Below are 12,702 nucleotides of genomic sequence, written 5' to 3' on the forward strand. Positions count from 1 at the left end.
GTGATGGGAAGAAGAGAACTTATATCAAGCAATGTTTTTATTTATCTTAGTTCTGTATCTGGTGCTTAAATGATGTAATAAATTGGCAGTCCTATAAATACGCTGTGTAGAGGGCATTCAAACAAGCATAAAATAAAAGTTGACCTGTACTGCCTGGGTAGCAATGTACTTGTCTGAAAAACAGACAGTACATTTCTTTGGCACAAGACAAGTGCTTGCAATGGGTGAGTTAACATAACTGACAGAGTTCTGTTTATAATAGCTCAACATGAGGGAATTTATCTTCTTCTCTTCAGAAATTTTGCTGAAAGATAATATTCCACCAAACATCTTCAACTACAAGCTCTGGTAAAAGCATTTCTTAGTTTAGGAGTTTAGTTTTGTTATCTAGACCAGATAAGTGGGTTTTAAAATTATTTTGTCTTCTTGAATCTTATTTTAAGTCTCATGCATGGCATTCTAAGGATATTTTGCAAAGTATATCTAAAAATACAATCTTTTATACTGTTTATTTGAAGTATTTTAAATAATTTATCTTGTGTAATACTATGGCTTCACATACTGTAGCTCAGCAATCAGAAGCATATTCTCCATGCTAAACCTTAAAATCAGAAATGCAGACGCACATAATTTTTCCTTTAGACCAAGCCTTAATATTGTAATTTTGAGACATAATGTTTAAAAAACATAGCTGTGTTTTTGATCTGCTGAATGTCTTTCATTGAGCTCTTTGAGAAGGTAGATGGGAAAGATGAGTATTCCCAGTAGCAAACAGTATGACAGAATAATACATAACATAATGATGGTGAAAAGTAAGCAGTATTAATCTTTAAACTGTTTTGTATCTGCTACGGACATCACATGGCTGTGTGGGGATTTATCTTCCAGAAGAGATTCTTCCAGGGGTATTGATGAAGTTTTCTTTGTTTTTATAGAGGTTTGGGGTTTTTTTACCATCAGGTTCAGTGCGTCATGATCTAAGACGAGCTGAGTCCTCCCCGATCTGTGTATGCATACCCTAAACAAGTAGTCCCCTTTTATAGCCTTATTTATCTGGGAACATTATACAAGTCTGATGTAAGCAGGGAACTTGGGTATGCACAGGAAGTGCTTATTAAAGAAAAACTGATTCAAAGTGTGAAGCCTGGTAATGAAATAGAAACTTATCAGGACCTTCATAAAAAATAGATAAATTATGTCCCAGCATTTCCTTTCCAAACTTTCTGTTGCTCTCTTCCATCAGATGTAATTTGCCCCACCGTGCTGTACAGAATTTACTCTTTTCAGAAACCTCTAGTTCTGCTTCTAATATTGGATCTCACATGATCATTGTACATCTCATGGATTCTCTTCTTCATTTCAGTGGCAAAAATCTGTCAGCTGAGTCCTTCAAATTCTCTAAACTGATTGAAAGTCATCTCTTGAAAGATGCTAGAAAATCAACATTGGTTTCTCTTCACCTCCCGATGTCTTGTTTCTAGTCTGATTATAGAGTTGCCTTCTGGTAGTCTTTTGGTAAACAGCTATCAACTTATACCGTTAATATAAAACTCTTAGATTTTATGTCTTAAACTCGTATCTTGTTTATGAAGGTGGATATGCAAATTAGTTTGGATGCTGCCGGAGTGTCTGTCTGACTACCTTCTGGTTTCAGTAGAGAACTGTTCTCCTGATCGTCCCTGGAGTACGCATATTAATTTTTTTCTGAGCTCCCTCCTATGAGGAACTTCAGGTTTCCTTTTGAGAGGGAATTTGCACATAGTTGACAGTTTAGAGTTTTCTGCAGTATCTGGAGATGGGGCCACATCATATGCGACTCTGCCAAAGACAGAGTAGAGTCTGTGACACGCTGTGTCATGCCACAGAAGTACCTCGCTGGCCAGCTGTGGATCTGTGTGAATGTAGCCAGCTCAGTCCAGAGAGACAGCTCTCTGCATGTGGATACAAGTCAGGACCTGGGACTCTGTCCCTGGAGTGATCTAAGAGAATTAACAGTAGTAGCATTGATTCAGGAGATCTTTCAATCCTGTACTCCTAACTGGCAAAAGATAGAGGCACTTGTATGAGCAAATTTAGCGAGTCAAATCGTAAGCATTCTTAATATAGGTATATGAGATACACATACAAAATCTGTATACGAAATGAGTCCAGTTATCTGGGCTCAGGTGTGACATTTTCTACTGGTAACTTTTTGGGTGCAGTTCAAGTTCTGAGTTAAATACATCCAGTGAATCATAGCACAGATCTTTGTTTGTATAGATGACTAATTCTTTATCTAATACATAAAAATAAATGGATGATACTGCTTTGTTTTCCAACAGAACTCTAAAAATGACTTCATGTGTATGCAATGTACCTAACTTAGTTTGCTGTTTTATTAAGGTCTTGGCATTGACAACGGGACATCTTTAACACAGAGCAATTCTTCTCCATGGGATGATACACTTTTCAATATATCCATGCATGCAGCAATCCGACGTGGAAAATGGAAGTTACTAACTGGATATCCAGGTAATGAAGTAACTCCTTTTTGTACAGTGTGTCATATCTCCCACCCGCCCCAAACACAGTTTAATTCTGTTTAAGGTATTTTCATTTCTTTTAGTTATTCTGCTAACTTCTCAGGTTTTTGATCACATGCAAAAATCTAGAAGGGGCACTTCTAAAAGCCAAACAACATACTCTTTCCTTTTGCAAATATTTTGTATACAAATTGCTTTCACAGTAGTGGAAAAACTATCATAGAATCATAGAATATCTCAAGTTGGAAGGCACTCATAAGGATCATTGAATCCAAGAAGAAAGTCCATGAAATTAATTGATATGAAATTAAGTGACATGGAAGTTTGAATCCCAATGGTGCAGCTTTTTTGTATAAATAGGACTCCTGTATAGGAAGCCCTGGACTAAAGAGACTCTGGTGCTGGCCTAGAGTTAAGGAATGCAGCAACAGTCACTGGCCAGTGGCTTGTCAAGGGACCTAGTGAATTCATCGATTACAGTATAAGTCTACGTCTCCACACTGCTGCTCTGTATCTGAGATTTAACCCTTGGTCTCTTCCTGTTTCTGCAGGCTGCAGTCATTGGTTCCCTCCACCATCTTTGTTCAATGAATCAAAGATTCAATCATCTGATCCACCAACAAAGAGACTTTGGCTATTTGATATTGTTCGTGATCCTGAAGAGAAAAATGATTTGTCTGAAAAATACCCTCAGGTGGTGGAAAAACTGCTGTCACGGCTTCAGTACTATTATAAACGTTCAGTGCCTGTGTTCTACCCTGATGAGGATCCCCACTGTGATCCAGTGACAACTGGGGCTTGGGGTCCTTGGGCATAGTGCACAGCACTGTATCCTGCAAAACAGCCCTGTAGCAGAGTCTGGTTTATGGACTCACGGTCCTAGTCACATATTTCTTACCTTGTTTATTAAACTACTGTTAATTGTGAGCTCATTTCTTGAGTAATTCAGTATTTCTTACTCTTAAAAATATGTTGGGAATCTTATTTCAGTCTTTTCCCACTCACTCCTTCCCAACAATTCTATGTGAAATGTTGATAAAATTATAAATCTGTTGTTCTGATATTCTTTGTCCAGAATATGCTTTTAATGCAGAAGATAAAATGTTGCCTCCTTCCTTGAAAGAGATTACTTTTCTTAAAAAGCTGCAGTGAATCATGGCAGCAGGGACATCCAGAATGCATCCATCTTGTGGAATAAACTGATTTTTGGTTTCATGTTTGTCCAGAAGACAAATTCTATTGGAAGCTGTTACATATCTGTAAAGAATAGAAAAAAAATACAACAGTTGACATAATAATCTTTGCCTTTTACATGCACCTCCATCCAGAAAAGGGTACAGATGGAAATCTCCCACAGTAAAAAAAAACAAACCTCCCAGAATACAGCAAAATCCCTAGTCCTTGTTCGCTGTTAATGTATCAAACTGGAGTAGAGAGCGGTGGTCAACTGGAGTGCAGGGCTGTCAGGCAGAGGGACCTTGACAGGCTGAAGAAATGGGTGGACAAAGACTTCATGAAGTTCAACAAAGTCAGAGTCCTGCACCTGGGTTGAATAGCCCCATGCAGGAGTACATGCTGGGCTATGACCAGTTAGAAAGCATTTTTGTGGGGAAAAAAATCTAGGCGTCGTGCTGGACAATAAATAGGACAAGAGTTGCCATGTGCTCTCTTGATCAAGAAGACCAACCACATGTTGGTCCATATAAGTGAGAATGTAGCCAGCACATTAGGGGAAGTGTTTACTCCCGTCTATTCAGCACTGGAGCACAGCATCACATTTTGGGCTTTCCTGTACAAGAAAAGTATTGACAAATTGGAGTGAGTCCACTGGAGCACTACGAAGATGATCACAGGGAGGAGAGCGAATGAGGGGAGGCTAAAGAAATGGGTTAGTTTAGGCTGGAGAAGAAAGAGAAAGGGGAAATTGCTATCTTCAGCTACCTGATGTGAGCACATAGGGAAAATGAAGCCAGACTTCTCAGAGGTGCACAAAGATGAGAAGCACACAGGGAATACCTGGAGTTCCAATTCAATATAAGAAAAAAAAAAAAATCACACCATGAGGTTAGTCAAATATGGGAACTGCGAGGCTATGGCATCCCTATCCTTGGAGATGTTCAGTCCTTGGTTGGAGAAGATGCTGAGCAATGTGTTCTATCCCTGAAGTTGGATTGAATTTGAAGTTGGCCCTGAAGTTGGTAGTGGTGAGGAACAACCGGGTGACCTCCAAAGGGCCCTTTCTGCATGAATTATTCAATGATTCTATGACGAACAAAACCTTACTTTTATTGCCTGCTTGCTGAGTATCCTTTCTTCTCAGATTTTGTTTCTTTATTACCATAGCAGAGACTGTTTTCATCCTGAAGTGGGCTCTGAGCCATGAAGAAACCAGGCCAAGCAACATTTCTCGGTTACTCATCAAATTGATGCAAGATCAACCCACCAGCTCTCTTAATGTCTCAAACCTCTGGGGTCTGGCCAGAGTTCTGGTTCTGCTTCTCAGTGTCCTTAGCCAAATTCTCAGGCTGCAGAGCTCTAGCTGTCATCCTCTCTGGAAAGTAGGGATCTAATTGCCTGTTTTCTGGCTCCAGGACCAACTCCTATAAATTGCACTAAAATTTTGCACACTTTTTCCCAGTTTTCCCTCAGGAGACTTTTGCTAGTTGTAACAGATTCATGAAGAGACAGACTTGACAGAATTTGTGCATTTTTTAAAATAGAAAGATAAAGTATGGAAAAGACGAAACTTAAGAGAACTGAAAATGAACAGAAATTCCTGCTTTCTGATACAGCTGCTTCTCTGTTACACACTGTCTTTAATCTAGCTTGCCTTTTCCACCTTTGATGTTTTCCTACAAGTAGAAGTGAAGCCAAAACTCTCCAGAAGCCTGTTCAGCTGTTCGTCTTTTTCTCAGAGAGCCTCACGTTTATCTCTTTCCTTTGTCACTTCTGCTCCTTTATTTCAGTATTTTTTCTACTCTATTTCATTCACTGTCTTCAGTGTTGAAGATGGGGAAAGAACTAAAATGGTTTGGGAGGAAATAGTTCTCCTATGGTGGGCAAACGTATATTCTCTGTGGTTTGGTTGGATATGTTTTGGAACCCTGTTTTAGACTAAGGTTGAATATCCTTCTCCATTCATCCATCAGTGGCTGAAAGCAGATGGTTGCAGCAGGATATGACCAGGGCAAGCATATGAGATAAGCCCTTTAGATTGTCCCTCCCCTTCTAAGCAATTGCTCAGAGCCTCAGAGATTTAACTTCTGTGTATTTAGTTGCCTTCAGTGATTTTTTTTCTCTTCTGTGAGGTTGCACAACCTTTCTACTGGGGTCCGTGGGCATAGTGCACAGCCTTAAAATACCTTGTAAACTGTTGGTATTCACACAATCGCACGTTTCCACTGCTTAACTAGACACTGTGTGAAGAATCACCTGTTTGTGACCTGCTTCCAGGTGATTTGAATTTTTACTGGTAAAATACATATGCTGTGACAGAAGCTCTTACTGTACTACATTTAGCAACTTTCATATTAACCAATATCTTTAAAATATCAAAAAGAATTTATATGTTCTGCAGAAGTAGTCTCCAAACCGATACCTGGTCATATCTCCTTCCATTTCGTTAACACATTTAAGCTTTTCTTTCTGTCATTTGTGACTGTTCACTCAACTCCTGCTCAGATTTTAGCTCACACACAGCTCATGCAAAGGCCCGACGTGTGTTGGGAGCAGCGCCATGAAGGTGAAATGAGAGCAACACGTAGGCAGCCCACAGGAAGGGCTACAGGTCCTTACGCAGCCATTATCGCCCGCAGCTTGCAGTCTCCTGCAGCCGTAATCCTTGCTATTGATTGTCTGGCAGTTCCTTCAGAATCCACTAACTTATGGAAATGGTGTAGATCAAACTTCCAAGCTGGAAGCTATAAATACGTCAGCTTACCCAAAAGGGTTTTGAAGCATATCCAACAGCAGCCAGACTGCTGAGGCTTTCGTGCTTCCCAGTGTGACACAGGGGAGGCCTGCACCGTGGTGGAGGAGGAAGGATGAGCACTCTCATCATCAGCTAGGTAAGTATTTTGCTTGCAGGTGCATGAGTTATGAGTTATGAATTAGACAACTTGTGAGTTAGAAACCTCATGAATTAAGGGATGAATTAGTGAATTCATATGTTAGACTAGTCTGTATGAAGGGGATTGAGCCCTTGTTTGATGTGTGTGTTTGTTTTCTTTCCTAATGAGCTCAGAAAATAATTTACAGAGTATGTTGTCCTGCAAATCTGAGACATCCAAATGGACTGTGACAATCTTGGCTTCAGAGCACAGCAGTGTTTCACTTTGGAGCTTTTGAAGATTCCTTATGATAACTGAGGCTGACCACAGCAAGGGATGGAAAATGTAAGCAACAAAACCTTTTATAAGCTGTTGTATCACCTTGACAAAGCTTGCATCTTCCTTCAGTAGCTCTAGCAAAACCTTTATTTTAGTTCCCTTTCCTAACTATTGCAGTTTGTTTATTTTATACTAGTATAATGATTTATGCTTGTTTATAACTTATCTGTTTAGTACTGCAACTTTAAGATTCATATCCTAATTTTCTGTAGCATATAGTTAGTAACATGGTTTGGAATATGGGGTTCTGAAAGAATAAGGTGTCAAATCACCTTGTGCAACTTTTAGAGTTACTATTTCTATTTCAACTTTTAGAGTTACTATTTCTATTTACTATGTTATGCATTAATGATACAGGTTGGCCTTCAAATGCCTTTTTGAAGTAAATCATCCAAATATCAGAGTTTCCATCTGCTTAGTACTCCATTCCTCATTTATTCAGAATGTGTTGGTTAATTTATTCTTGCATTCAAAATGCAGATGGAGAAGTTGACAGCCATTCCCCAGTATATAAGGCAAGTAGATCCAATGGATTTACATTATTCTCACTCTTGAAAGAGCTGGCTGGTTTTTGCATAGTGAATATTTATTTAGCACTCTGTCTAACAAGCAGACATGTAAGACTAGAAAGCTAACTGTTCTCAGTCAATACACACATATAACATTTTAGTTTATAGTAGCAGTTACAGGATGTGGTTGCCACAATAACAAGGGGCTGGACTCAGGGGCGGGGGGAATTTCTGCCCTATATTCTGTGTGTCATTCAGCATTCGGCACTCATATTACATGAGGAAAGATGTTGGCTTACCCACAAAAGTGGGAACTTTTGCTAATGATATTTTTCATACAGGTACTGTTCTTTTTATGCTGATACCCAATTTCATGGCAAAGAAAGAAATATCAGCTAACTTGTAAAAGCTGAAGTAATTAATGTGTTTGAGTCTCCCATCAATGTCAGCTCCTTGGCTGAAGTTAGAAAAGATTAAAGAACGTCTGATTTTAATTTCAGAGGTAAGCAGAGCCTTTATATGTTCTCTTTTCTCTATGTCCTACAATCTGCATTTTAATATCCTGTTGATACTGTAGTTCATATAATTCATCTGTTAGGAAGAGACTGTGGCATGTCACTGTCTTCTGTAGGTATTAAATTCATGCTCTGTTTCCTCTGTTATATTTTAAAACCCAAGGATTCATTATTTTCTCAGCTACAGTACACATAATTATTTATTTTATTTCCTAATTATTTTCCATGGGTGGTCCTTCATAAAATATTTTAATTGAACTGGGTTAGGGAAAAAAAACATCTGGCTGACACGTTTAGGTTGGCATCTGCAAAGAGTTGTATACTGTTCAGTTGTTTCAAATTGGGAAATAAAGAATTCTTTATATGTTTTGTGGTTACTTGAGCAACATTCAAAAATGCAAGCATTTTGAACTCTCTAAATAAAACCTCATTTCATCCCTTTCCAAGTTAAGATTCATTCTTAATCTAGTAAACATCTGAGCATTTTTAATTCAAAAGTCTTCATTTTTATATTGTAGAAATGATTTAAGCTTCAGAAAAGTAACCAAGTTTAGGAAGAATACTCACAGTGGCTACTCATTTTGCATTGCTTATTTACAAAAAGATGCACACAAACAAGGAAGGGACGATTTTATAAGCAAAACAGAAGATCTGGACCTGTTCTTGAGTCAAAGGGCCTACATTCAGCCTGAAAATAATTTGTCCAACTTTCCTCAAGTTGCTAAATGGGTCTTGGATGAAACTCTGATTTTAGTCCCCTTCAGAATCTCTGAGCAGAAGAACCCAGAGTTCAAACCCTTGTGGTCTGTGTGGATTTGAAGCTCCACTAGCAGTCCCTGTTGGCGTCTGTGGATTTGCCTCTCATCTTGCTTTCTGACAAAGTGGTTTAATGGTAGCAAGGCTACTGGGGATATTCCCAAAGCTCTTCAATGTTTTGTTTAAGAAGCAGTAAATGAGCTTGAGGTTACACAGAGAATCCTATTAGACCTGTGCCACCCCATTGCAGACTTACCAAAGAGTTCTGATGGAAGGTGGTGACAGTGACAGAGCCACTGATATGGCATGTGTGATAGAGTCTGGCACACAAAGACACATGGTCTGTATGTGTAGCCATGTTTGTAATCCTAGAACCAGGGAGACCCAAATGAGAAATAGGCAAGTGAATCACAAAACACAGAAGTCAAACAGTCTAAATGAAAGAAAACTTGACAAACTAAAAATATATCATGTCAAGCAGTACATGGTGATCCAGAATCTAACCATCGGTGTGGGCTGTGCTTAGCCTAGGAACACCAAACCATTTCCTAGACATAGCAGTTGTCAAGGGAGAATTTGTTTTCCTGCCTAGCTGCTACTTTGGCAGCCCACCACAGTCCCCCTCCAGCTGGACCTCAAGGCTATGTCTCTCTCAAAACATTAACCTTAGCTCTGACGTGATGGAGGGGTCACAGGACCCTTTCTACAGCCCAGCCCTTCCCTTGGCAGCTCCTTTGTAGCTCCACCCTAAGTGGACCCATAGGTTTCATGTCTCTCTAGCTATAAATAAGCTGAGGTTTGTAATGGGAAAGTAGTGGTTTTGCTAAGAGAAGGGAAAAACCCCCAGCAATTCTAAGTTTGAGGAGGTTTTTAAGCAATTTTTTTGGCAGCAGGTTTCCAACTGAGCGTTTTAACTCTTTCAGCTTACTGTCTTTGTCAGCTGCAGGCAGTGGACTTGATTCGGTTTCAAGTTGGGTTGTTATATGGGAAGATCCTGGTTAAATATATGGTGTAGAGAGTTCCCTGGGGTCCCAAGCATCTTTTTCTGATTCCAGTGCTGTCACATTTCTTCCGGTGCCGTACAATGTGTGTATGAGCTCATCTACATTGAGCAGAACTGGTGCAAGGAACAGTAAAAATGTTTTGGCACAGAGCAGGCAGAGTGAGTCAGCCATCCAACCGTGGACGGGTTCAGTGATGGCCCTTGTGATAATTGCATCCTGTGGCTAGCAGAGGCAAAGAGGATGATGCCTTAAGTTCTTGTGTTAGTGTTCCCTCCTGAGAGTGTTATTTTTGCGGGGTGGAGTGGAGAGATATTGGAAAGGTTGGCGATATATCTGTTGCCAAGTTTCAAAAAAGTGACTACCGGCTGCCATCATCAAAGCAGCTACCGGATGTTGATCCCCTAATTCTGGCTAAACTCAATAGCAACAAAGGCAGCTATATTTTGTCTGCAGGACTATAGTTAGAAAAAAAATACAGTCAGAATTGCTAGATTTGGATCTAAGGAATGCAGTGCTTATTTGGACGAGTCTTCAAAAGCCACAACAAGGTACTACACCAAAGCCACAGTTCTAGGCTGCCAGATTCTGGCATTCAGGACAGTGATAAAAATAAAAGCGCTCTGTCTTGCTTTGTGCCATGCATTCTTGCGATTTCTTCAAGCAAACAAGGAGTTAGAATGCAGTGAATACACATACAAACAAAGTAAGCTGTGTTTGGTATTCAGCAATGCTTGTTGAGTAGTTTTGGGCATAGAGCCCATGGTAATGAATGGAAAACTTTGATCAGGACTTCTGTGGCCTGCCCAAATCATTTCATGGGATCCACAGTTCTGCTGGGAACATCACTCAATAGTCCTATTAACCAGGGATGTTGGAGCCTATCTTCATTGTGTACATTCTCCCAGCACACTCATGAAGTAGAAGTCATCAGTTTTTATTGGATAGAAAGCTCTTAAACGGCTTATTCAAGGACATCTGAGCCCTTAAGTTACCCTTACATTTATCCTGCCTCACTGCGGAAAAAAGTTTAACAGGTCTCTCTGAACAGTGAGAAGATGAATCTTGAGAGTATTAAGTCAGAGGCTTGACTTTAGTTCTAGCAGATATTCTCTCAGTTCCAGCTTGACTCTACTTAACTCACTGTAACAAGTATCTCTTTTTTTCCTCTATAGATTACAGTCATGGCAGTTCTGTGACTCCAAACTGTTTTCTCAATGTTGCTCAGCAGTGTGGGTTTATCTGAGAAAACAGTCAATTTCTGGAGGGTCATAATTTTTTCCCCTCTGCCCTGTGTATTAGTGGTAAGAGGAGCCTTTTTAAAAGGCTGTGAAAATCATCGTAACTGCCATCCCAAGAACCATGAAAACACTGCTGCCCTGTAGGTGGCTCTTATAGATGTACAGAATTTTCACTTTAATTCTTTGTTTGTCCCCTTTGCTTTGTTTTCAAATATTCTGTTTTACAAGTCATACTTGATTGATAAAGCACTGTCTGAAATAATCCCAAGGTGGTTATTAGTGTGGTCTGGTCACACCCCCCTGCCCCAGCAGTGACATGTTGTAGAAACAAAGTCATTCGCCTGCCTTTTCAGTTCTGTTTTGGCTTTACTCTATAATGAAGAGAGCATGGTCATGGTATATTAAACAACTGAATAATAGCAACATATACATTACCATTATTCTGCTTCTAGCTAAAGCTCCAAGACTAATATAGTGGAGAAGCCTGGCTAAGAATTTACTGAGTTTTCTTTTGCCATAAAGTCAGCCTAAAAAAAAAATCCAGAACAGCTGAAAAATCCAGGCACAGCCTTTGGCTGAGTAAAAAATAGGCACATTTATAATATCAAAGAAGACTTATGAAAATATCCCAGCTGGATTTTGAAAAATGTAGGAGGGAATAGAGTAGAACAATTGCATTTCTGTTTATATTTGCCCTAAAAAGTAGCCCACTCTGAAGAAACATTTACAGAAGTGAATGATTGAGAGATTGTCTCTTAGAGACAGCAGGTATAAGGTCTCTGAAATTCCTTGAGTTATAATTGCTTGTTAACAACAGGATTTTTTGGTAATTATTTCTGCCCACAATACACAGGGATTTAATGTACATTGTTTTATGTGGAGAAGTTTTTAGAATTCACCCTTTTTCTGTATTTACTTTCTAGTAAAGAAAAGGACATGGTGTAGTAAAAAAATGTAATTTTTTTCTGTATTTATTATTCCACCACTAGAAAATGGACAGCATTTTCTTACAAAAAGGAAGATTTTCTATGCAAATGCTTATTCTTTTTATAGCACAAAATAAAATTGCAAGAAACCATATTTCTGGCTTTAAAGACTGAGTGTAGTGTTAAGAGGCAAGTCTAATTATTAACCCACAAATATTATTGAGGATTTTTGTACTATTCAGTGAACTATGCATTTTATGTTTAACTTGTGACATAAAATATGTATGAAGCCAATCCAAAACCCAAATCCAAACAAAGCCATCTTCTGCTTTAGCTAAGTTCTTTGTACTTCTAAGTTTCACATTTTGGGTCTCTGGTTCTAAATACCAAGATGAACTTACTCAGTGCATTAGCATCTGTTTTTTCAGAAGCAGTGATGATGCTGAGACCCTGCTATAACAATATTGTTTAACAGTCATTCTTCTCATGTCCTATAGAAATGTATTTGTGAGCATCACGAGCTGCTAGCAAAAGCTGACTTTTTAATAGCAGCCACTATCCATCGTTTTACTTAATGTGATTTAATGACATTTGTTTGATGGCATGTTCAAATAAAGTAATGGCCTCTTTTTATATGTAAGTGCTGGTTTTATCCATAGTTTATTTTCATTGTGCTTTGCATAAATGTACTGCTGATGTGCATTAGAATAAAAGAAAATGTTTAGGAACACTTGGTTTCATCCTAAACATTAGCCAGGCCATAAGTGACTATAATGCACTGATAATCATCAAAACTCTAGATGTAGTAGAGATCTGGCATTGTTTAGCTCCATAACTCTGAGCC

General features: G+C 39.0%; 1 protein-coding gene across 1 annotated transcript in view; it reads left to right on the top strand.

Annotated features, from left to right (window-relative positions):
- The window catches only part of ARSB (arylsulfatase B), a 73,894-nt gene extending 61,991 nt beyond the window's left edge, over nt 1–11,903 (top strand). The window contains exons 7-10 of the mRNA XM_075527250.1: nt 2,383–2,511; nt 3,074–6,916; nt 7,761–7,921; nt 10,867–11,903. Of these exons, the coding sequence (XP_075383365.1) occupies nt 2,383–2,511; nt 3,074–3,339 (395 nt within the window). The 3' untranslated portion in view covers nt 3,340–6,916; nt 7,761–7,921; nt 10,867–11,903. The remainder of the gene's footprint in view (nt 1–2,382; nt 2,512–3,073; nt 6,917–7,760; nt 7,922–10,866) is intronic.
- The last annotated feature ends 799 nt before the right edge of the window (nt 11,904–12,702 follow it).

The sequence above is a fragment of the Mycteria americana genome, chromosome Z (assembly GCF_035582795.1).
Source record: "Mycteria americana isolate JAX WOST 10 ecotype Jacksonville Zoo and Gardens chromosome Z, USCA_MyAme_1.0, whole genome shotgun sequence".
Taxonomy (NCBI): Eukaryota; Metazoa; Chordata; class Aves; order Ciconiiformes; family Ciconiidae; genus Mycteria; species Mycteria americana.